Source organism: Eschrichtius robustus, chromosome X (assembly GCF_028021215.1).
Source record: "Eschrichtius robustus isolate mEscRob2 chromosome X, mEscRob2.pri, whole genome shotgun sequence".
Classification (NCBI taxonomy): domain Eukaryota; kingdom Metazoa; phylum Chordata; class Mammalia; order Artiodactyla; family Eschrichtiidae; genus Eschrichtius; species Eschrichtius robustus.
In genome coordinates, this window is record NC_090845.1 from 85,732,706 (window position 1) to 85,756,057 (window position 23,352).

The 23,352-nt window shown below is 35.7% G+C and overlaps 1 protein-coding gene across 2 annotated transcripts in view; it reads left to right on the plus strand.

Annotated features, from left to right (window-relative positions):
• Window positions 1–23,352, plus strand: part of DIAPH2 (diaphanous related formin 2) — an 859,779-nt gene that overhangs the window by 246,960 nt on the left and 589,467 nt on the right. For both annotated transcript variants that reach the window (XM_068532463.1, XM_068532464.1), the window contains 4 exons: window positions 3,879–3,989; window positions 9,578–9,696; window positions 11,579–11,695; window positions 14,413–14,531. In XM_068532463.1, the coding sequence (XP_068388564.1) occupies window positions 3,879–3,989; window positions 9,578–9,696; window positions 11,579–11,695; window positions 14,413–14,531 (466 nt within the window). The remainder of the gene's footprint in view (window positions 1–3,878; window positions 3,990–9,577; window positions 9,697–11,578; window positions 11,696–14,412; window positions 14,532–23,352) is intronic.

Here is a 23,352-nt window from a genome sequence, read left to right on the forward strand (position 1 = left end):
TGTTTTCTTTCCAGTACAGGGAAGAATGCTATTCAGCAATGCCTGATTTGTGCATTATAGTGTGGTAGAAAGATTCCAAGACTAAAAGTCATGAGGCCTGAGTTCAAATCCAATCTTTGTGTTTTATTATTAGCTATACAGTCTTGGGCAAATCATCTAATCTTCCTAGGTTTTCAGTTTCCTTATCTTTAAATGAGGATATTGGACCAGAGTATTTTATGTTCTTTCTAGCTTTCAAATCCCGTAATTCTTTATTTTCTATCTCTGGAGTTGGATTTTTGTTTTTTGAAAGTAGATTGATTTTTCATTGTAAGAGGACAATATCATTCAATCATGCTCTTAAAGATTTATATACTTGGAAGTCGGACATGCCAATTTTGAAAGTTCCATTATTCAGAAATGAATTTTATACTGCTTTGGATCTTAGGTTTTAGATATTAGGCCAGAATCCTTTTTAAAGTGTCCAGTGCTATTCAGTCAAACTTTCTGCAGTCTCCTATATCTGTGCTGTCCAATATGGGAGCCACTAGCCACATGTGGCTGTTGAACACTTGAACTGTAACTAATGAAACTGAGCAACAGCATTTTAAATTTTATTTAATTATAATTAAGCTAAATTTAAATTGTAGTCAGTGGCTCTGTATTGAACAGCATGCTCGTGTGTGTGTGTGTGTGTGATGTGTGTATTTGCATGCACATCTATGCTGAATAGGGAGTGGAGGGAGTAGGGTGGCAGGAAGTAAAGGAGAGGCCATTGTTTTGGATGATGGGATGCTGTCCATAGGTCACTGTTCAGGATATATATAAAGTGGAATGTAACACATTCCGGAAACCATTTTCTATCTCCCTTCCTCCCTTCCCCCCTCCCTCTCTCTCTTCCTCTCTCTTTCTTTTCTTTCTTTCTTCCTTTCTTCCTTCCTTCCTTCCTTCCTTTCTTTCTTTCTTCCTTTCTTCCTTTCACATTCCATTATGTATTATGATAACCACTTTATTTTTATTGAGGTATACTTGATAACCATAACATAACCATTTTATATACTAGACAGCATATTAAAATAATTATATGTTTTTCTAATTAACCTGTAGTTTCAAAGTTAGGTATTCCCAATATTTTAAACATGATGCACTAGTTAAATTTTATTATCTTACCCATCCTTAAAATATTTTGTTGTGTTAATCTAGGAATGGAGTTTATAAGGCATCTGGAATGTGCTGGAAATTATACTATATTTGGAGTAAAGTGATATGTTTAGAATCATGAGTTTCCTCCTTGCTGTGTCACCTTGTATAAGTTATTTATCTGCTTTGAGCCTCAGCTTCATCATCTGTGAAATAAGGATAATAGCAACACTTATCTCATGGTTTTTGTGAGGATGAGATTAGATGGTGAATTATGTAAAGCTCCTAAATTGTCTGGTAACAAAAACTAATACAGCATATTAATGATGATAATAGTTTGGGGGTTTGTATTTAGCTATGAATTCAGAATCCACACAATGGGTATTTCAATTTATAATTAAATAATAATATATTCTGCCCTTTAAACTAATTACATTTTAAAAATTTAACTTTGTAAATAGTGACAATTGGATTGATTTTGTTCCTACCTTCTGAAAAGGGCAGTAATTGTGTAGTAGTATAAAGGAATGGAGATAATTAAGATGATTTTTTTTGTTCTCCACATTCATGCAATGTAAATATTCCTATTAAAGAGCATTGCTTTAGCAGATTATGTTGGAAAATGACATGATAGTATGAATATTCATCTTATGCTATTTGTAAGTAATTAAATATCTATTAGAATTTGATAAACAATAAATAGTACATTGATAAACCAGTGCTGTTACCTGTTTAAACTACTGACTTCAAAGTGTGTGCTATTTTTTACTATAGTCAATGGATGTAACTTCTTTTTTTAGCATTGAGTTATATATTCATACATTGTGTGTTAAGTGAGTATTTAAAAGCATTGCAACATTTATATTATTAAATGTAAAATTATTTTGATGTTACATTCATTAATTTTTTTGGCTTTTACTATTTTTATAACTTCCTGATCCAAATACTTTTATTGTATAAAGGTACAATTCCAAGACTCATTAACTTGTTTCTTATGGAAATGTTCTCTTTGCTTGTAGGGTATTAATACAAGCCATTAAGCTAGAATTTCTTCTGGCAAAAACAATCCTAGCAGATGGCAACTTTTCTCTCTATTAATTTTGGATTGGACATGTATTTTGGCTTGTTCGGTCAGGTCAGAGTTGTAACATAACAAGAATCATTCATGCAAATACAGTCATAATATACCTATGGACTCATACGCTGTGCAAACTTATATTCCAGCCTACTGAAACTATATGAAGACTTAAACATTTTCTTACTGTAAACAGGAAGGTTAAGTAACCCATTAAGGCATAAGCATCATAATAACTTATCTGATATGACTTTTGAGGTAATGCCAAGTCAATGGCAAATATTTAGTCAGATGTCTAAGTGATTTAGCTTGACATTTGAGCATTCATAAGAATTGGGCTACATTGTTCAATTATCATTTAGATAGCTAGTAATGTTAGAGACAACCTCGATAATCCCTTTTAATGCATGCAACTTTTGATTTTTGAACCTGGATGTGAGCTAGATAGGCTAATCTCCCCCAAAACAGCTTAAATGCATAAGATAAAGATATAACAATAAAAGCAATATAGCTTTTAATATTTGTCTCTACTAGAAAAAAATCACTATCATAATAACAGGTCTGGATAAGGCCAAGTCAAAATACATTTGAAATATTTTTCTTTTGCTGATGTGTTTTTCCATACTAACTATTGATATATTTGTGCCCCTTTCTATATATACTTAACATATTTACTAAATCTGGTATTTTCCAGTGGTCCCCTTGCAGTCAGCTCTTTGAACACTACACTCATTGCACTTTAAAAATATCAATTTCAACGTGCAGCTCTTCACTTAAACTATTAGCCAATTGCCTTAGACGTGAGCAGCATTTTCCAAAAATGAGGAATAATCTTTGGAACACTTGGCAGTTAGCATTTGGTTGACACTCTCCTAGCTTGCAATTACCAGAAAATAACTCCCTCCTCTTTTATAATAGGGAACCTCAAAAACAGAAGAAAACCAAAACCCATTTTCCAGCGTCAGTCTAAGTAATGAATCACCTTTACTTGGAAACAAGCTCTTATATTTACTTTATCATGCAATGCACATTAGTATTTGTATCATAGTGCCTTCTAGTTGATCTTAATTCACTTGCATTCATTTTTTTATATAGTAAATTAATTCATCTTATTCATATCGTTTAATACTCTATATTTTGTGCAAATCTATCCAATAATAGAATGGAGAGAGTGTAACTTAGTGTAATAATTTCTCTGAGTTATCACTGTTCCCTGTTTAACATCAGGGTACTTTTATAGCTTTGTTTGATTTATTTTAGAAAAGTGTTTATAACCATATAGAATTGAGGCCAAGCGCCCTCTGAGGACAGCTGGATATGAAAGATACATTTCATGATCTTCTTAAAGGACTCTATATCCACACTGTTGGAACTTGGAGTTTCTCAGAGAAAGTTTAATATTCCTTCATATTGTTTAGCAAAGCATAGCAGTACTTGACCAACCATCATATTTTCGTTAGAATTTCTCTGGACGTTAGAAACTCTACTGTTAATTTTTTTGTTTCTACTGTAAACTCATAATCATTATACTTATATAAACATTTGCATTTCTTGATATATTTCATAATATATGTATGTATTCCTTTAGTAAATGGAAAAAAATTATCTGAATGCATTAAGTATTTCTTTAATTTAAAAAAACTTTTTTTTTTTTTTTTTAACAAAGTTTACTTTCTAATTGCAGGTGGCCTGCATGCAGTTTATAAATGCCCTTGTCACATCTCCTTATGAGCTTGATTTTCGAATACATTTAAGGAATGAATTCCTTCGTTCAGGACTAAAAACAATGTTACCAGTAAGTGGAACGTGCATGTTTATTATGCTTATAAACTTTAATGTTTTTCTCTCTTTAGACAAAAGTACTTTCAGCAAAGTAAATAAATGTGCCTTGCCGTTTCCTTTTGTAAAGCACTGGACATTTTGTAAGCTTTTTGATATTGCAGTAGTGTTAGTCTCTACATACAACTGATGATTCGGAATTCAGCTAATGATATGTCCAGAAATGATGGCTTTTTTGGTCTTCTTGAAGTCGAAAGGGAACTTTTCTTTGACTTTGAATACTGAGAACATAAAAGACTGCTATTTTTTTGCCATTTCAATTTTTCATTAAAATTTTTTTGCTTTCCTCTTTGATAACTTAGATTGATTTCCTTTATATTCAGCATAAGTATGCATAAAATTTTGATTAGTATATTCTAGACACATAACATAAGGATGGTATTCTTGTTATAATTCCATAGCAACTTTTCTAAAGAAAAACAATTTTATTTCTTAAATTGAGTGTGGATATCTGCGCTAATTGTGATACTGTTAAAAACATTTTTTTTTTTTTTTTAAATGAACGTTTATTTGGTGAATCCACTGAGATTCGGGGTTAATTTTTTTTTTTTTTTTTAGCTGTGTTTGGGTCTTCATTTCGTGCGAGGGCTTTCTCTAGTTGGGGCAAGCGGGGGCCGCTCTTCATCGCGGTGCGCGGGCCTCTCACTATCGCGGCCCCTCCCGTTGCGGGGCACAGGCTCCAGACGCGCGCAGGCTCAGCAGTTGTGGCTCACGGGCCCAGTTGCTCCGCGGCATGTGGGATCTTCCCAGACCAGGGCTCGAGCCCGTGTCCCCTGCATTAGCAGGCAGACTCTCAACCACTGCGCCACCAGGGAAGCCCAAAAACATTTTTGAAATAACTTTATAGGCTTGTTCTAAGATAAATGAACACACTTATTCTATAAATAGAAATATAACTACCATGACTTTATACTTCACTTAGTATGTTAACTAAAGAAGGATTTTGTTCAAGACCATGGCATTTTTAAAGGAGACAAGTAAAATCTCACTAGTTTCTTTATTTAAGCTACTTAGACCATACCTGATAAACAAGAAGTAAATGTAGGGGTGGGGAATAAAAGGACTGAGGAAAGAAAAAACAAAATAAAACAAATGTCAATGAGCGTGCATATAAGGTATCCCTAGGGTATTAGAAATACCAAAATCAGGGATATTTCCTGGTGAGGGACTAGTGTGTAGCATGCATCTGTAACTTGTCTTCTGATAGTCTTAACTGAAAGTGGTTGAAACTCATCATCATAAAATATACAGTTGGGTCTATTGAAACCCATTTTAATAAGATATATGATTGGGTCTGTGCGGTTTTAGAAATTTCTATGTCAATTCCACTTTGAATGGTTCTTTCATCCATGACTTTAAAAAGCAAGGAATTGGTTGCAGTGAATCAAAGCATCATCGTAAGTGACCCGAATAGAGGTTCAATATGCAGTTAACTTAGGCACATTCACTAGTTATAGTGTATGTAACACACTTATTCTTGTTTTGTCACAAATCTCTCCTCATGAAAAGTCTGTGGTCTTATGTAGCTAGAGGTAATATTACAGTCCTCATTCTAGTGTGCTTTTGAGTTGCCTACTCAGTGTTTCCATCCTTGTCCTCTCGGAGCTGGTCCTCTGTTTCTGGGAGAGTACTCATGTCTTTGGATACTTGTTGGCCTCAGGGGCTCCTGAAGATCCTCTACTCATTTACTAATATGCCATGTTTTTCTGCCTTAGTTGTTGCTGTCTCTTCCAGCTTTCATTTCCCTGTGTCTATTTATAATTAAACATTCATTTTCTACCTTATGCTACTGAATGGCTGGTCAAGAAAACTGTGACTCTCAATTTATTTAAGTCCTCATCTTTTCAGAAAGGGTATGCACAGTAGCTCTTGTCCTTACCTTTTGCACGTTTGCCAGGGTGTGCTCATTTCTGCTGGGTTCAGTGGTCTCATGGTATTTTTCCTTTGGTTACATTGACAGCTAAGATTTTGCATCAGTGTTTCTTAGCTACACTTTCGCATTGGCCCTATAGCTGTATATAAAGCCTCTTGCGGTACCCTGTACCTCTTAACTTATGCTTCCAGTTAGATTTTTCTTTAACTATCACATCTCTTCAGTATGCCCTGATTCTTAGATTTCAGGGATCCTTCAGCAAGAGGAAAGTGAGAAGTGTCATGTTTCTGCCTCTTAAAGTTTTGGAATAGAACCTACAAGGATTCTCAATTTCTTTTTCTTCCTGTGACAATGGAGTGAAATATGGCTAAATAGGGCTCTGGTTCTCAAGAAGTTGGGCATGGCCCCCTAAAGAGAGTCTATCAAAATCTTATTGGGGGTAGGGCAGAGATGTTTGGTTTGAAAGAAAATAATCCTCCCCAGGTATTTCTGATATACAATATGAGAATCAGAATCTAGGCAGATAGACCCTGAGATTAGAGGTCCTTCCCTTAATACCATACATTTCACTACTGTTGCTGTTGTCCTTGTAGTTTTATTATCACAATTTGGAGCAAAAGTCAGAATGGTCATGCTTTAATGTATAGTAGATGTACCTAACATGTCAGCTGCTGTCTAGCTATCTAATTTACTAAATATTTACATTTCAACCACTAGAATTTATAGTAATATCAAACATCTTTTACACATGCATGGAAGCCTAATAATATATTCATAGATGAGTCTTTAATATCCTGGCTTTTATCCTATTTACTCTTATTTTATACACTGTTCTAACAGGAAGAGCTCCCTAATTTTCTGGAATATATCATATTCAAAGCAGCAAATTAGACGTGGCTAGGGCTAATATAAATTGTTGGTACATGGATCAAAAATTATACCTATGTGGAATCATTAGGTGTTGGGGAAGAATAGTTCTTAATAGTTCTTAGTATTTCAGTAATCCCTGAGACCATCATTGTAGTAGAGTGAAACTTTTGTTTCATATAATTATTAGAATCCTCAAGACAAGGACAGTTATTTTAATTACATTCTGTAGAAATTTATTTTCAAAATTTGCCCTGTCTCTATAGATAAATTATGACGTTTAAAGAGAGTTTATATTTCACTTACATGGAAAATTTACTTTTTATAAATTTGCTTTAGTAATTTGGGACAAATGAGTTATTAAACACTATATAGTGATTTTTAAAATAGTATTTTCTCTGTAGTTAACTTACATTGATTTCTTGTGAAGTTTTCTCCATCTGCCTTTTAGTTAGTTAAATAAATTAAGAAAATATTAGATAAGTCAGATATGTGAAGGAACAAGATAGTAAGAAATTGTGTCTGTAGGCAGCAGGCATTCTTAACCTCTTTTAAAAGACCGACAAACCCTTTCTTACTCTTTTGAAGACTCAATTTTGATTGCTTGACTGGTAATCAGTCATGTACTGGTAATGGACTTTGATTTCCTTTGAAGTACACCATATTATAGAGACTTAATTATATGTTTTAGAGAATCTGCTGAAAATATTCCGTATCTGTACAGCAAATCTGTTTAAAAAATAACTGAAACATATTTACAGTATTTCACGTAATTATTAGTAGTGTAATTCAGTAATTTTATGCCATTCTTCATTTAAAATATAAACTTCAGTGATGCATTTCCCTTTTTTCAATGGGGTATCTGTCACATTTGTGCTATATGAAACTTTTATTAATTCATTAAATGTTTATCAAGAATTTTTGAATATACCTTTCAAGGTTTGACATTTGAATGAAAGGAAATTTTTTATATATGTGTGTGTATGTAGATATGCATATATATTTTAATGGAGCATTATTAATGAACACTATTTATGAGATATTTCATTTATACATATCTATATTTTTATATTGTGCTGTACATGTTCACATACCATATATATTATATAAATAATGTGTTGTCCTAGTTAAAAACTGAAATAAACATTTAACCAGTTATTTTCACTGAAAATATTTTAATCATGAAGGTTGAGTCCATGTTTTGTAAAGTTCTGATGCTGATTAAATGACAGTATTTAATTAACTTGTTTTTTCTATTTTTCAAACATATTTGAATGTGTTAAAGTCTGATAGTGAACATCTAAGAAAGAATATCTTGTGACGTAAGAATAAGGAAAAATTCCATATTATAAAATGTATTAAAGGTTTTTTCTGCAATGACCAGCATATTGGGTGTGTCTGGCTCCTGCTCTTTTCTGAATAGAGTTCAGAAATCACCTGATAATATAACTCACCAATGTTAGATAACTTTACATTCCAACAAATTTCTTCATTCCCCTTCAAAGTGGAAAGTTAGACCTAAAACAAATTATTACTCAAGAGGAAACTAAGTTTAAATACATGTATTTGTTATGTTTTTTTTTTTTTTTTTTTTTTTTTATGTGGGATCTTCCCGGACCAGGGCTCGAACCCGTGTCCCCTGCATTAGCAGGTGGATTCTTAACCACTGCGCCACCAGGGAAGCCCTGTTATGTATTTTATATGCAATTATATAGAAACATATTAATATTTTCATATGCTCTGTAGGTAAATTATTATGTATGTGAATGTTAGAAAAAGAACACCTAGAAATTGCATAAATTTGTGTTTGGCTTCAGTAATAGCCGTTGCATCTCCATTTAAAATCGTCCTATTGAATAAAAATAGAAACAAAAAAATGGATCCGAGTTTGTTTTATCGACCTAATTTGAAGTACACCGTGCTTGCATTTCCTTTTAGAGTTCAAGCTCAGCTCTGAACATCCTAGTCCCTCTTTCGGTATCACCCTTGAGCATCCACAGTTGTGATTATCGATTTGGGTTTTGAAAGCGGCAACTTAATGGACACATATTAAAAGATATTCCAGGTGATATATATTAAGCCCAACAATCTCTAGTGTGGCATGCTTCCAAAGATTTTGTTTATACTATGATTTTGAAAATTATCAGAGGTTTGTAATGCATGTGCTTATAATGTATTACAAAAACAGGTCTTTGATGCCCAAGTTGGTATTTTGTGATTCGGCTAAGCAAAAATAAAAGGTGGGGGAGGAGGCTAGTTGTGCATCTTGATTAAAAAGTCCTGACACCTTTTTGCTTTAAAATCACAAAATGTCATTTAAAATAAATTTGTTTTACAACTTTCCACGCCATACTTGGGACTGTTGTGCTTGAATATATCCTTGCATTTGTTCTTCATTAATACAATTGATCTATATTCGCATTTTTTGCCAGAGGCATATGTGAATGTTCTAACTGCATGAGTTCTTTTGCGATCTTTGATTAGTGTGTTTAGTCAAAGCGACAGCATTTAATTTGGGTTTGTAGCAATTAGTTTTTTTCCGTTGCGAAAGTGATTGTTAATTTTTTAGTGTGAATTGTCAAAATCTGGAGCATGAAAAGAAATGCTGTGAATGCAATGAGGTTCTTTCATTTTAAAATAGAAAAACAGAGTACATTTACTTTCTTTCAGGAAACCAAGTGCCTGGGTCAATATTTGAAATTGCTTCTGTGTATGTAGATGAATAATAGTGTCAGGCCTTTATTGCCAAAGTATGGTGTTGTCAAACTGTTATTCGTCTGTTAAGTTTTCTGTTTATATATTAGGATCTGAAAGAAAAAGAGAATGACGAGCTTGATATTCAGTTGAAAGTATTTGATGAGAACAAAGAGGACGATCTAACTGAATTATCACACCGTCTCAATGACATTCGAGCAGAAATGGAATATCCTTTTGACGAACCACAGAAATCATTTTGCATGTACTGTGAAAAAGGGATTTGTGGGTGATTTTGTGAACCATTATTAGAATTCTTGTCTGCTAGCCCAATTTATATCCATTTATTTATATTAGAACTTCACGATGATGCTGTCCTTGAGATTCATGTTGAAGAATTGTCAGACTGTCCTGATGATTTACATAGACTGTATTGAAATCCGCACAATGGCTTGCTGCATTATAGGTATACTCTGCTCAGTGGTCTTGAATAGACAAGAGCCTAAGGCAGTATTCCTCATGGATAAGGATTTTTTTTTGGGAAAAGTTCAGTGAGTTCATATGTGACTATAGGTAATATACTTTTTCAGTTTATTAAATGGTACTCCAGTGACTTAGAGATATCATTCAATTCAAATAGATGTCTTATTCTCAATCCAAATATTTTGGTTCCTTAGCGGGGGGAAAAAAAGTTTAGATGTGATAGGGTCTGACTATAACAAGGATGGTAGAGTAGAAGCATTTGAGTCAAACACAACCAGCATATAATCTTCCTATGGCAATGATTTTATACAAAATGATTTTAGATCTAAAAGATGGTTGTCATAGCATTGCTGGCCATTTGTTTCACACCCATTAAATTTCTTACTTATGGGTTCTGGGGAAATTGGGAAATACTTCGGAACCAAAATGACCTTTGAGCTGGAGTTTTTCTCTATAACGTCTTCTTCCATCTTCCTTCTCACTCTAGAGTACTTTGCTTGCATCTGCCTTATTTATATACACTTCTTTGTGCCTATGAGATGGAGGGCACAAGTGTTTCAACTTTTTCCTCCAATGTTCCTATCAAAGCATCTTACACATGAGTACTGGATAAGTGCAATGAATAACAATTTTGTTATTATGAGAGATAATTTCTAGTAATTTCTTATCCTTCATCAGTGACTCTAGTCTACAGTGGTCTCTATAATATTAAATGCTTTTTATATCAATTAATAAATATCTTGCTTTATATAAATTTCTCTTCATCAGAAAGCTATTTTTGGATCTACTCCGCAGCCATCGAGAGGACCTTATGAGATTTTAACACAACACTCTTACATGGGGTCTAAGAAGTAATCCATCACATACTTAATTCTATTTCAGAGAAAACGTTGACATTTCAGGTTATTTTTAAGATGCTGAATTACATCTCCTCTTCTCCTTTTCTTTTACATCGATTTTTCTAGGTCCTCGCTTTTCTTATAAAAGTGAATCCAGTTTTTAAATCTGTTTTCTAGTTTACTAAAAGCATTTAAACTTCTACCACTCTTTTTATATCCTAAGAAAAATATGTTTCAAGTTCCTTATCAAATAATGACATACAAATGAATGCAAACAGTAATGATTTCATATGTAGTAAGTATTTCATCTGTATAAAATAAAACTGGTTTTTATGAACTTTTAGCAGCCCACACAATGCTTATTTGCCTTACTATCTTATGTGGGCAGTGAAAAGACAGGAGTATTGGCTTGCATGCATAATATAGGTTCCCATCACAACCACAGGAAGGTCAAGAAAAAAACATTTTCATTAATGGCATTGCTGTTCCAATGGTACCAACTATAAGCTGGAATTTTAAAATATAATGAATAGCTGATCATTTAAGCGTTTAATGGTTAAATGGTCTTGGAAATACTCTAAGTCTCTTTCACTTGTTAAAAGGTTAAAGTGATCCATAAGTTAAATTTCGTTTTGGAAACGTTTTAAATACTGGAACATGGAGTTGAAGGTTTAGAAACAGTAATGCAAACAAAATGATATATCAGTGTTTTCAAAACTGAAGCTGCTTTTGTTATGAATGAAACTGTTATCAAGAATCTTTGATTGTTTTCCTTTACTTACTTTCCACTGATATGAATGAAGTGTACCATCTTCTGTATAATATGTTGAAGGACACTGCTGCTGAAAATTACTTATTATCCATTCTACAACATTTTTTGCTCATCAGAAATGATTATTATATCAGGTAAGAGGCTGTTATGAGAGTACAATTTGTATAATTTGAATTGGATATTAAAGGAAAATTAATGTAGTGGGGTCTAGACAGTATATGCATATATATATATATGCATGGAGTATAAGAGTTTGACGACTCTAGATAACATTTTTAAAAAGGTGTCAAAATCTATTTTTAATTGGGACAGAAGAATATACTTACAAAAATGAGATATGCCATTTCAGTAGCAATGAACCCAACAGATTTTACTGACCCTATGATGAATTTTTTTTGTGGCACAGAGTAAGCTCTGAAGAGTCTATGGTAGAACTTTTAAGTCCTCGTACTTTTTTTTTTTTTTTTTTTATGTTCAGTCCACCTATTCTTCTAGGTCTCTCTCTCTCTAGCTGGCTGAAGCCATGTGTAAGATCTGAGCCAACGGACTTGATTGGCTCCTCCTGAATTTCCTACCCACAAAAATGTGAGGGATAATAAGATTATGTTATTGTTTTGAACCACTAAGTTCTGAGATGATTTTATGAAGCAATAAGTGAAAGGAAATGGGAAATATTATTCTGGCAAGCAATATACACAGGTAAACATAAAGTTCAAATAGTAAAGGAAAAAGAGAAGAGTGGGCATCATAGGACATCTAGCAGTATCTGCCACACTTCCTATGAATTTATATAATGTGGTGGTAGGAACAATAGAATATAGAGATAGTATCACTATATTGTAATGTGGTAAAAGTGCTTTAATTTTAGTGTGCACAGGGTGTGTGGATGTGGATATTTTTTTGAACCTGGTAGCTGAAGGAAGCCCTCCTTCAGAAGTTTAATAATAATAAAAACAGCAATGATAACATTTGCTCTTTAGTAAGCATTTTAAGTCCTTGTATATTTTAATAAGACTATTGTTATTCCTCTTGTATAGTATTTATCTAGAAATAGGTGTGATCTTATCTAAGAAAGTAATAATACTAATATTTCAGCTTTATACACAGCAATGTAATTCTTCTAAATAAACGAATATAATAATAATCCATAAAGTCAGAAATTTCAGAGTGTAGTTCTGGTAATATATCTGAAAACCAGAAAATTAGAGAAGGGTTTCTGAATGACTGAAATTATCCATAAGTTGGTGACCATGATCTTATATTTAACTGTTTAAGAGACTCTTAGTTGTTCTTCGTACTCTAATATGCATGAAATTCTAGCAACCTAGGTTCTCTGATTTCTCAAACCTTGCTTGATTAAAGGGCAAAGGAAGGCTACCATGGGGTCGGGTACAGTCACAACAAAAATGACAATTCTAAAGTCCATAGAGAACTATTATAGTTCTCTTATAGTTCAGGCCAGTTGTAATAACTGATGGGCATCATGATGTTACAGAGACATAGAAAAATGTTTAAAATATGCTGTTTTTTTTTAAGCAGGAAATATAGTAATCCAACCAAAATGATTGTTGTTTTCTCAAATAAGTGCTGGCAACTAAAGGGGTACTGTGCCCATGGGTACATAGTTACCTGGGGAAATAATTTGTGTGAAACCATCCATTTCTCAGTAACTTTGAATAAACAAGAAGTTCTAACATGACATCCTTTTCATCCTGAGAACATCCATGTGAGGTAGATGTGCGACTAGCACTTTTATTCTACTTATGGATAATTAATTTGTCCTGAAAGAGAACCATTGTGTTTTCCCTGTTTACCCAGAGTCATTGACTAGATTGATTATAATCCAATATTGTTTACCCTAGACCTGATGATGACTTGAAAAAGCCTCAGATGTGTAATACATATTACTATTTATTCTTATCCTTGAGATCAGCCCCATGACAAAAGACATATAAGAGCAATTAGAATATGTTTGGCTTTATTTGCAAACTTTTAGTAGGTTGGCTAGTTATCCGCACACTAATTTTAGGGATGTTTATGTCATAGTTTGTCCATAGTAGTATTTCTTTCTGATTTTTCTCTGTTGAATTTATTAGCTGCTGATAAATACTAAATTTTCCCCGAATTTTAATGCAAAAAATGCCTTTTTAAATTTTTTGAAGTATGTAAGTGGTCATTTTTAAGGCCAGAATTACCTTGATAGATTACAGAATTAGGAAATGTTTCAAAACCTTTGACACTTTGAACAAGTTGAAGCTATCGCCATGCATATTTAGTGTGTATGCGTCTATAAAATGGATCTTTTAAAATATGTGTATAAATAGATCTTTGGAGTAGTCTGTAACATAAGTGGCTGAGTCCAGTTTTGTAAAAGCTGTTATAGCTATCTTGAGTAAAAGTGTGGCAGTAAATTCAATACATTGTTTGCCATGTAATGCCAAGGTACTCATTCCTTATTGAAATTTAGAACTTGGAGAAGCCTAGAACCATTTCTGTATCCATAGATGTAGAACTAAAGAGTCATTTGTTTTTATTAACTTCAGGAACAATAGCTTAAGTAAGTAGATAAGGTTGATAAGTATCTTTGAACACAAGCATGAATCCCTGCAAACTAGAGTATTAAGTCACTAAGTGTTCACAGTTGATTATATTACAATGGGTTTTGCACTATAACATCCAGCCCATCTTTAAGCTTAGGCATATTCCTCCTGAGTGAGTGTAATGGCTAGAAAAGGGTTTTTTAGCCTGCTAGAAAATGACCTCGTTTTCTTTATCATGCAGAATCACTTCTTAAGAAAATTGATTTGTATAGGTAGAAAAGGTATTCAAGATTACTTCTTCTCTTTTGCAGGCCACAGTATTACAAAATAGTTGAGGAATGTGTTTCACAGATAGTGCTGCACTGCAGTGGTATGGACCCAGATTTCAAGTACAGACAAAGATTAGACATTGATTTCACTCATCTGATAGGTATGTGATATAACCCCCAATGTTATTTGATTGTGTTTTACTCTCTTCTGTCTAATAGACACTTTTTAAGTGTAGCTGTCTCACTAAACTTCCTCTATTAATATCTGGTAAGTCATTGTGTCTGTGGGTACTCATTTGCTATAATTATTAGTTATGATGATCACGAGAGTTCTGCCTCTGTGATTGGAAATACTAATCTATTTGTTAAGTTTCAACACTCTTGAATTCAGTTTAAAGTCAATGCTGCACCAAAAACATTACATTAGGAGTGAATGCCTTGCTTTTTAGAAACATGACTCTGAAATCCATTGATTCAATTTATGCTGGTACATTTGTGGTTTTGTAGAAATCACGTGAACAACAGGGTCTAATTAGTAATGCTATGTTATTAGTGTTCAGGTCTGAGAAAGGATATACAGGTTGGTTTCAGTAACTTAAGACCTTTTAATTCTATTAAAGTAGATCGCTTTATATTTTCATAGAGCTTAGAGCTGGGAAAGAATTTGAGGTGATCATGTTCATCTACTTGGATTGTTGTGGAAATGGCCTTATATTATCTGAGACTGGTAGCTAGCTACACTTTCTGGAACAATCTCTGATGGATGATGTGAAACCTATCTTGTGAAATATACTATGCCATATGACCTTATAGTTAAGCAGTTTTATTTATACCTAATCGAAATCACTATTGCTACGATTCAAGCATGAACTCATTTGTCTTTGTCTTTAAAGGTAGGAAACAACAGCTGTTGAATACCAGTTATATGTTATTCTTCACTCCATAGCCCAGGGAAGACTCACAGTAATATTCAAAGATGAATTCCTTGTTATTTATCATGTGTTATTCTCATCTGATTGTGAAACTAATGCTCACTTATCATAGGCAATCTGGAGACTTATGTAAGTGACAAAATAAAGCACCAATTACACTTTTCAAGCTCAGTACATTTCACCATTACTCACTGTTCAGCTCAGTACGTCTTGTGATCTCCATCTTCATCTCCATCTTCATCTCTCTCTCTCTCTCTCTCTCTCTTGCTCTCACTCTATCTCCCACCCTCCTCTATTCCTCTTCTATATATCTATATGCTGATTTTTCATGGAGCATTATATTATTAGAATTTTTCAATATTAACCTTCAAAATGTGACTTTGAATGTCTATATAATATTCCATCTTATAGAATGTCATAATCATCTTGACCAGTCCTTTCTTATTGTACATACAGATTGTTTTCAGGTTTTTATAATTATAAATGAATTTACTGTGAACATTCTTTATATAAATATTTGGCTTCTTCTCAGTATTTCCTTAGGATTGATTCCTCTGAGGGTGTGAACTTTGAAAGGCCAAATGCTTTTCAGAAAGCTTGTGCCAATGTACCCTGCCCCTGCAATTAATGTGAATGTTGGCCTCACTGCATATTTTTCCCTGAGCTTAATAAACTCAGTAGCTTATTTCATATTTGTTGAGAGAGTTATAAGGGACTGTTTCCAAATACTTGTATTGGCTTAAAATCTATTGTGGACCGTAGTGTCGATGGACACTTAGGTTGCTTCCATGTCCTGGCTATTGTAAATAGAGCTGCAATGAACATTGTGGTACATGACTCTTTTTGAATTATGGTTTTCTCAGGGCATATGCCCAGTAGTGGGATTACTAGGTCATATGGTAGTTTTATTTTTAGTTTTTTAAGGAACCTCCATATTGTTCTCCATAGTGGCTGGATCAATTTACATTCCCACCAACAGTGCAAGAGGGTTCCCTTTTCTCCACACCCTCTCCAGCGTTTATTGTTTGTAGATTTCTTGATGATGGCCATTCTGACTGGTGTGAGGTGATACCTCATTGTAGTTTTGATTTGCATTTCTCTAATGATTAGTGATGTTGAGCATCCTTTTCATGTGTTTGTTGGCAATCTGTATATCTTCTTTGGAGAAATGTCGATTTAGGTCTTCTGCCCATTTTTGGATTTCGTTGTTTGTTTTTTTGATATTGAGCTGCATGAGCTGCTTATATATTTTGGAGATTAATCCTTTGTCAGTTGCTTCGTTTGCAAATATTTTCTCCCATTCTGAGGGTTGTCTTGTGGTCTTTATGGTTTCCTTTGCTGTGCAAAAGCTTTTAAGTTTGATTAGGTCCCATTTGTTTTTATTTCCATTTCTCTAGGAGGTGGGTCAAAAAGGGTCTTACTGTGATTTATGTCATAGAGTGTTCTGCCTATGTTTTCCTCTAAGAGTCTTATAGTGTCTGGCCTTACATTTAGGTCTTTAATCCATTTTGAGTTTATTTTTGTGTATGGTGTTAGGGAGTGTTCTAGTATCATTCTTTTACATGTAGCTGTCCAGTTTTCCCAGCACGACTTATTGAAGAGGCTGTCTTTTCTCCATTGTATGTTCTTGCCTCCTTTATCAACGATAAGGTGATCATATGTGCGTGGGTTTATCTCTGGGCTTTCTATCCTGTTCCATTGAGCTATATTTCTCTTTTTGTGCCAATATCATACTGCCTTGATTACTGTAGCTTTGGAGTATAGTCTGAAGTCAGGGAGCCGAATTTCTCCAGCTCCATTTTTATTTCTCAAGATTCCTTAGGCTATTCAGGGTCTTTTGTGTTTCCATAAAAATTGTGAAATTTTTTGTTCTAGTTCTGTGAAAAATGCCATTGGTAGTTTGATAGGGATTGCATTGAATCGCTGGAATGCTTTGGGTAGTATAGTCATTTTCACAATGTTGACTCTTCCATTCCAAGATCATGGTGTATCTCTCCATCTGTTTGTATTCTCTTTAATTTCTTTCATCAGTGTCTTATAGTTTTCTGCCTACAGGTCTTTTGTCTCCTTAGGTAGGTTTATTCCTAAGTATGTTATTCTTTTTGTTGCAGTGGTAAATGGGAGTGTTTCCTTAATTTCTCTTTCAGATTTTTCATCATTAGTGTATAGGAAAGCAAGAGATTTCTATGCATTAATTTTGTATCCTGCTACTGTACCAAATTCATTGATTACCTCTAGTAGTTTTCTGGTAGCATCTTTTGGATTCTCTATGTATAGTATCATGTCACTTGCAAACAGTGACAGTTTTACTTCTTCTTTTCCAATTTGGATTCCTTTTACTTCTTTTTCTTCTCTGGTTGCTGTGGCTAAAACTTCCAAAACTATGTTGAATAATAGCGGTGAGTGTGGGCAACCTTGTCTTGTTCCTGATCTTAGAGGAAATGGTTTCAGTTTTTCACCATTGAGAATGATGTTAGCTGTGAGTTTGTCATATATGGCCTTTATTATGTTGAAGTAGGTTCCCTTTATGCCTACTTTCAGGAGAGTTTTTATCATAAATGGGTGTTGAATCTTCTCAAAAGCTTTTTCTTCATCTGTTGAGATTATCATATGCTTTTTATCCAGTTTGTTAATATGGTGTATCACGTTGAATGATTTGTGTATATTGAAGAATCCTTGCATTCCTGGGATAAACCCCACTTGATCATGGTGTATGATCCTTTTAACGTGCCGTTGGATTCTGTTTGCTAGTACTTTGTTGAGGATTATTGCATCTATGTTCATCAGTGATATTCGCCTGTAGTTTTCTTTCTTTGTGACATCTTTTACTGGTTTTGGTATCAGGGTGATGGTGGCCTCGTAGAATGAATTTGGGAGTGCTCCTCCCTCTGCTATATTTTGGAAGAGTTTGAGAAGGATAGGTGTTAGCTCTTCTCTAAATGTTTAATATAATTTGCCTGTGAAGCCATCTGGTCCTGGGCTTTTGTTTTTTGGAAGATTTTTAATCAGAGTTTCAATTTCAGTGCTTGTGATTGGTCTGTTTATAATTTCTATTTCTTCCTGGTTAAGTTTTGGAAGGTTGTGCTGTTCTAAGAATTTGTCCATTTCTTCCAGGTTGTCCATTTTATTGGCATATAGTTGTTTGTAGTAATCTCTCATGATCCTTTGTATTTCTGCAGTGTCCGTTGTTACTTCTCCTTTTTCATTTCTAGTTCTGTTGATTTGAGTCTTCTCCCTTTTTTTCTTGATGAGTCTGGCTAATGGTTTTTCACTTTTGTTTATCTTCTCAAAGAACCAGCTTTTAGTTTTATTGATCTTTGCTATTATTTCCTTCATTTCTTTTTCATTTATTTCTGATCTGATCTTTATGATTTCTTTCCTTCTGCTAACTTTAGAGTTTTTTTGTTCTTCCTTCTCTAACTGCTTTAGGTGTAAGGTTAGGTTGTTTATTTAAGATTTTTCTCTTTTCTTGAGGTAGGCTTGTATTGCTATAAACTTCCCTCTTAGAATAGCTTTTGCTGCATCCCATAGGTTTGGGGTCATCATGTTTTAATTGTCATTTGTTTCAAGGTATTTTTTGATTTCCTCTTTGATTTCTTCAGTGATCTCTTGGTTATTTAGTAGTGTATTGTTTAGACTCCATGTGTTTGTATTTTTTACAGTTGTTTTCCTGTAATTGATATTTAGTCTCATAATATTGTAGTCAGAAAAGATAATTGATATGATTTCAATTTTCTTAAATTTACCAATGCTTGATCTGTGACCCAAGGTATGATGTATCTTGGGGAATGTTCCATGAGCACTTGAGAAGAAAGTGTATTCTGTTGTTTTTGGATGGAATGTCCTATAAATATCAGTTAAGTCCATGTTGTTTAATGTGTCATTTAAAGTTTGTGTTTCCTTATTTATTTTCATTTTGGATGATCTGTCCATAGGTGAAAGTGGAGTGTAAAGTCCCCTACTATGACTGTGTTACTTTCGATTTCCCCTTTTATGGCTGTTAGCATTTGCCTTATGTATTGAGGTGCTCCTATGTTGGGTGCATAAATATTTACAACTGTTATATCATCTTCTTGGATTGATCCCTTGATCATTATGTAGTGTCTTGCTTGTCTTTTGTAATAGTCTTTATTTTAAAGTCTATTTGTCTGATATGAGAATGGCTACTCCAGCTTTGTTTTGATTTCCATTTGCATGGAATATCTTTTTCCATCCCCTCACTTTCAGTCTGTATGTGTCTCTAGGTCTGAAGTGGGTCTCTTGTAGACAGCATACATACGGGTCTTATTTTTGTATCCATTCAGACAGTCTGTGTCTTTTGGTTGGAGCATTTAATCCATTAACATTTAAGGTAATTATTGATATGTATGTTACTATTACCATTTTCTTAATTGTTTTGCATTTGTTATCGTAGTTCTTTTCCTTCTCTTGTGTTTCCTGCTGAGAGAAGTTCCTTTAGCATTTGTTGTAAAGTTGGTTTCGTGGTGTTCAATTCTCTTAACTTTGGCTTGTCTGTAAAGGTTTTACTTTCTCCATTAAATCTGAATGAGATCCTTGCTGGGTAGAGTAATCTTTCTTGTAGGTTTTTCCCTTTCATCACTTTGAATATGTCCTGCCACTCCCTTCTGGCTTGCAGAGTTTCTGCTGAAAGGTCAGCTCTTAACCTTATGGGGATTCCCTTGTATGTTATTTGTTGCTTTTCCCTTGCTGCTTTTAATATTTTTTCTTTGAATTTAATTTTTGATAGTTTGATCAATATGTGTCTTGGCATGTTTCTCTTTGGATTTATCCTGTATGGGACTCTCTGTGCTTCCTGGGCTTGATTGACTATTTCCTTTCCCATATTATTGGAAGTTTTCAACTATAATCTCTTCAAATATCTTCTCAGTCCCTTTCTTTTTCTCTTCTTCTTCTGGGACCCCTGTAATTTGAATGTTGGTGTGCTTAATGTTGTCCCAGAAGTCTCTGAGACTGTCCTCAATTCTTGTCATTCTTTTTTCTTTATTCTGCTTTGCAGTAGTTATTTCCACTGTTTTATCATCCAGGTCATTTATCCGTTCTTCTGCCTCAGGTATTCTGCTATTGATTCCTTCTAGAGAATTTTTAATTTTATTTATTGTGTTCATCATTGTTTGTTTGGTGTTTAGTTCTTCTATGTCCTTGTTAAACGTTTCTTTTATTTTCTCCATTCTATTTCCAAGATTTTGTATCATCTTTACTATCCTTGCTATGAATTCTTTTTCAGGTAGACTGCCTATGTCCCCTTCATTTGTTTGGTCTGGTGGGTTTTTATCTTGCTCCTTCATCTGCTGCATATCTCTTTGTCTTCTCATTTTGGTTAACTTACTGTGTTTGGGGTCTACTTTTCGCAGGCTGCAGGTTTGTAGTTCCCGTTGTTCTTTGTGCCTGACCCCAGTGAGTGAGGTTGGTTCAGTGGTTTGTGTAGGTTTTCTGGTGGAGGGGACGGTTGCCTGTGTTTTGGTGGTTGGGGCTGGATTTTGTCTTTCTGGGGGCAGGGCCGCATCTCGTGGTGTGTTTTGGGGTGTCTATGAACTTATGATTTTAGGGAGTCTCTCTGCTAATGGTTGGGGTTGTGTTCCTGTCTTGCTAGTTATTTGGCATGGGGCTTCAGCACTGGAGCTTGCTGGCCATTGGGTGGAGCTGGGTCTTAGCACTGAGATGGAGATATTTGGGAGAGCTCTCGCCAGTTGATACTACATTGGGCCGGGAGGTCTCTGATGGTCCAGTGTCCTGAACTCTGCTCTCCTACCTCAGAGTCTCCGGCCTGACCCCAGGCCGGAGCACCAAGACCCTGTCAGCAACATGGCTCAGAAGAAAAGGAAGAAAAAAAGAAAGAAAAAATAATAATAATACTAAAAAAAAAAGAAGAGAGTAGCCAAACCAATAAAGAAATCCGCCAATGATAAAAAGTGCTAACAGCTAAACTAAGATAAACATAAAAGTCAGAAACAAATCGGTCACAACAGCAAACCCCAAGCTCCTATTGCTCGCAAAGTCCACCGCCTCAATTTTGGGAAGGTTCGTTGTCTATTCAGGTATTCCACAGATGCAGGGTATATCAAGTTGTTGGTGGGGATTTAATCTGCTGCTCCTGAGGCTGCACTGAGAAATTTCCCTTTCTCTTCTTTATTCTCAGAGTTCCTCGAGTTCAGCTTTGGTTTTGGCCCTACTTGTGTGTGTAGGTCGCCCTCAGGCATCTGTTTCCGCCCAGACAGGACAGGGCTAAAGCATCGGGTGATTAGGGGGCTCTTGCTCATTCAGGCCAGGGGGCAGGGAGGGGTATGGTAGTTATAATTGGAATGTGGGGCGAGCCTGTGGCGGCAGAAGCCAGTGTGACATTGCAGGAGCCTGAGGCACACCTTGTGTTCTCCTGGTGAACTTGTCCTGGATCACGGGACCCTGGCAGTGGTGTGCTGCACAGGCTCCTGGGGGGGCTATGGATAATGACCTGTGCTTGCACACAGGATTCTTGGTGGCTGCAGCAGCAGTGTTAGTGTTTCATGCCCATCTCTGGTGTCTGATCTGATAGCTGTGGCTCACGCCTGTCTCTGGAGCTTGTTTAGGCGGTGCTCTGCCTTCTGTGGGCAGACAGGGAAGGAATCCCCTCTCCTTGTGAAACAGTGGTCTCTTGTCTCTTAGGGGGGTCCAGACTTTTATCCGGACTCCCTCCTAGCTCGCTGTGGTGCACTAGCCCCCTTCAAGCTGTGTTCACGAAGCCAACCCGAGTCCTCTCCCGGGGATCTGACCTCTGAAGCCAGAGCCTCAGCTCCCAGCCCCCACCTGCCCCGGCGGGTGATCAGACAAGCCTCTCAGGCTGGTGAGTGTTGGTTGGCACTGATCCTCTGTGCAGGAATCTCTCCACTTTGCCCTCTGCACCCCTGTTGCTGCACTCTCCTCTGTGACTCTGAAACTTCCCCCCACCACCCCCCATCTCTGCCAGTGAAGGGGCTTCGTAGTGGGTGGGAACTTTTTCTCATTCACAGCTTCCTCCCAGAGGTGCATGTTCTGTCCCTATTGTCTGTGTTTTTTTCTTTTTTCTTTTGCCCTATCCAGTTGCATGGGGATTTTCTTGCTTTTTGGGAAGTCTGAGGTCTTCTGCCAACATTCAGTAGGTGTTCTGTAGGCGTTGTTCCACATGTAGATGTACTTTTGATGTATTTGTCGGGAGGAAGGTGATCTCCACATCTTACTCCTCAGCCATCTTCAAGGTCCCACTCCCAATGAAATTTTAATCAAAATGATTACCTACCAGTGCCAGTACTGCACAGATCTGGCCCCCCTTTGATCTCATCATTTCCCAATTTCTTCCTTAGTTACCTTATTCCAGCCACACAGTTCTTTACAGCAAAGAAAAAACTTTATTGCGGTATACGTGATATAAGAAAAGTGACCTACATTTAAAGTATAAAATTTGATAAATTTTGATATTTGTGTCTACCTTTAAAACCATCATCACAGTCAAGATAATAAGCATCTCAAGATGGCAGAGTAGAAGGACGTGCTCTCACTCCCTCTTGCGAGAGCACCGGAATCACAACTAACTGCTGAACAATCATCGACAGCAAGACACTGGAACTCACCAAAAAGATACCCCACATCCAAAGACAAAGGAGAAGCCACAATGAGACAGTAGGAGGGGCGCAACCACATTAAAATCAAATCCTATAACTGCTTGGTGGGTGACTCACAAACTGGAGAACACTTATATCGCAGAAGTCCACCCACTGGAGTGAAGGTTCTGAGGCCCACGTTAGGCTTCCCAACCTGGGGGTCCAGCAACAGGAGGAAGAATTCCTAGAGAATCAGACTTTGAAGGCTAGCAGGATTTGATTGCAGGACTTCAACAGGATTGGGGGAAAGAGAGACTCCACTCTTGGAGGGCACACACAAAGTAGTGTGCGCATTGGGAGCCAGGGGAAGGAGCAGTGACCCCATAGGAAACTAAACCAGACCTACCTGCTAGTGTTGGAGGCTCTCCTGCAGAGGCGGGGGGTGGCTGTGTCTCACCATGAGGACAAGGACACTGGCA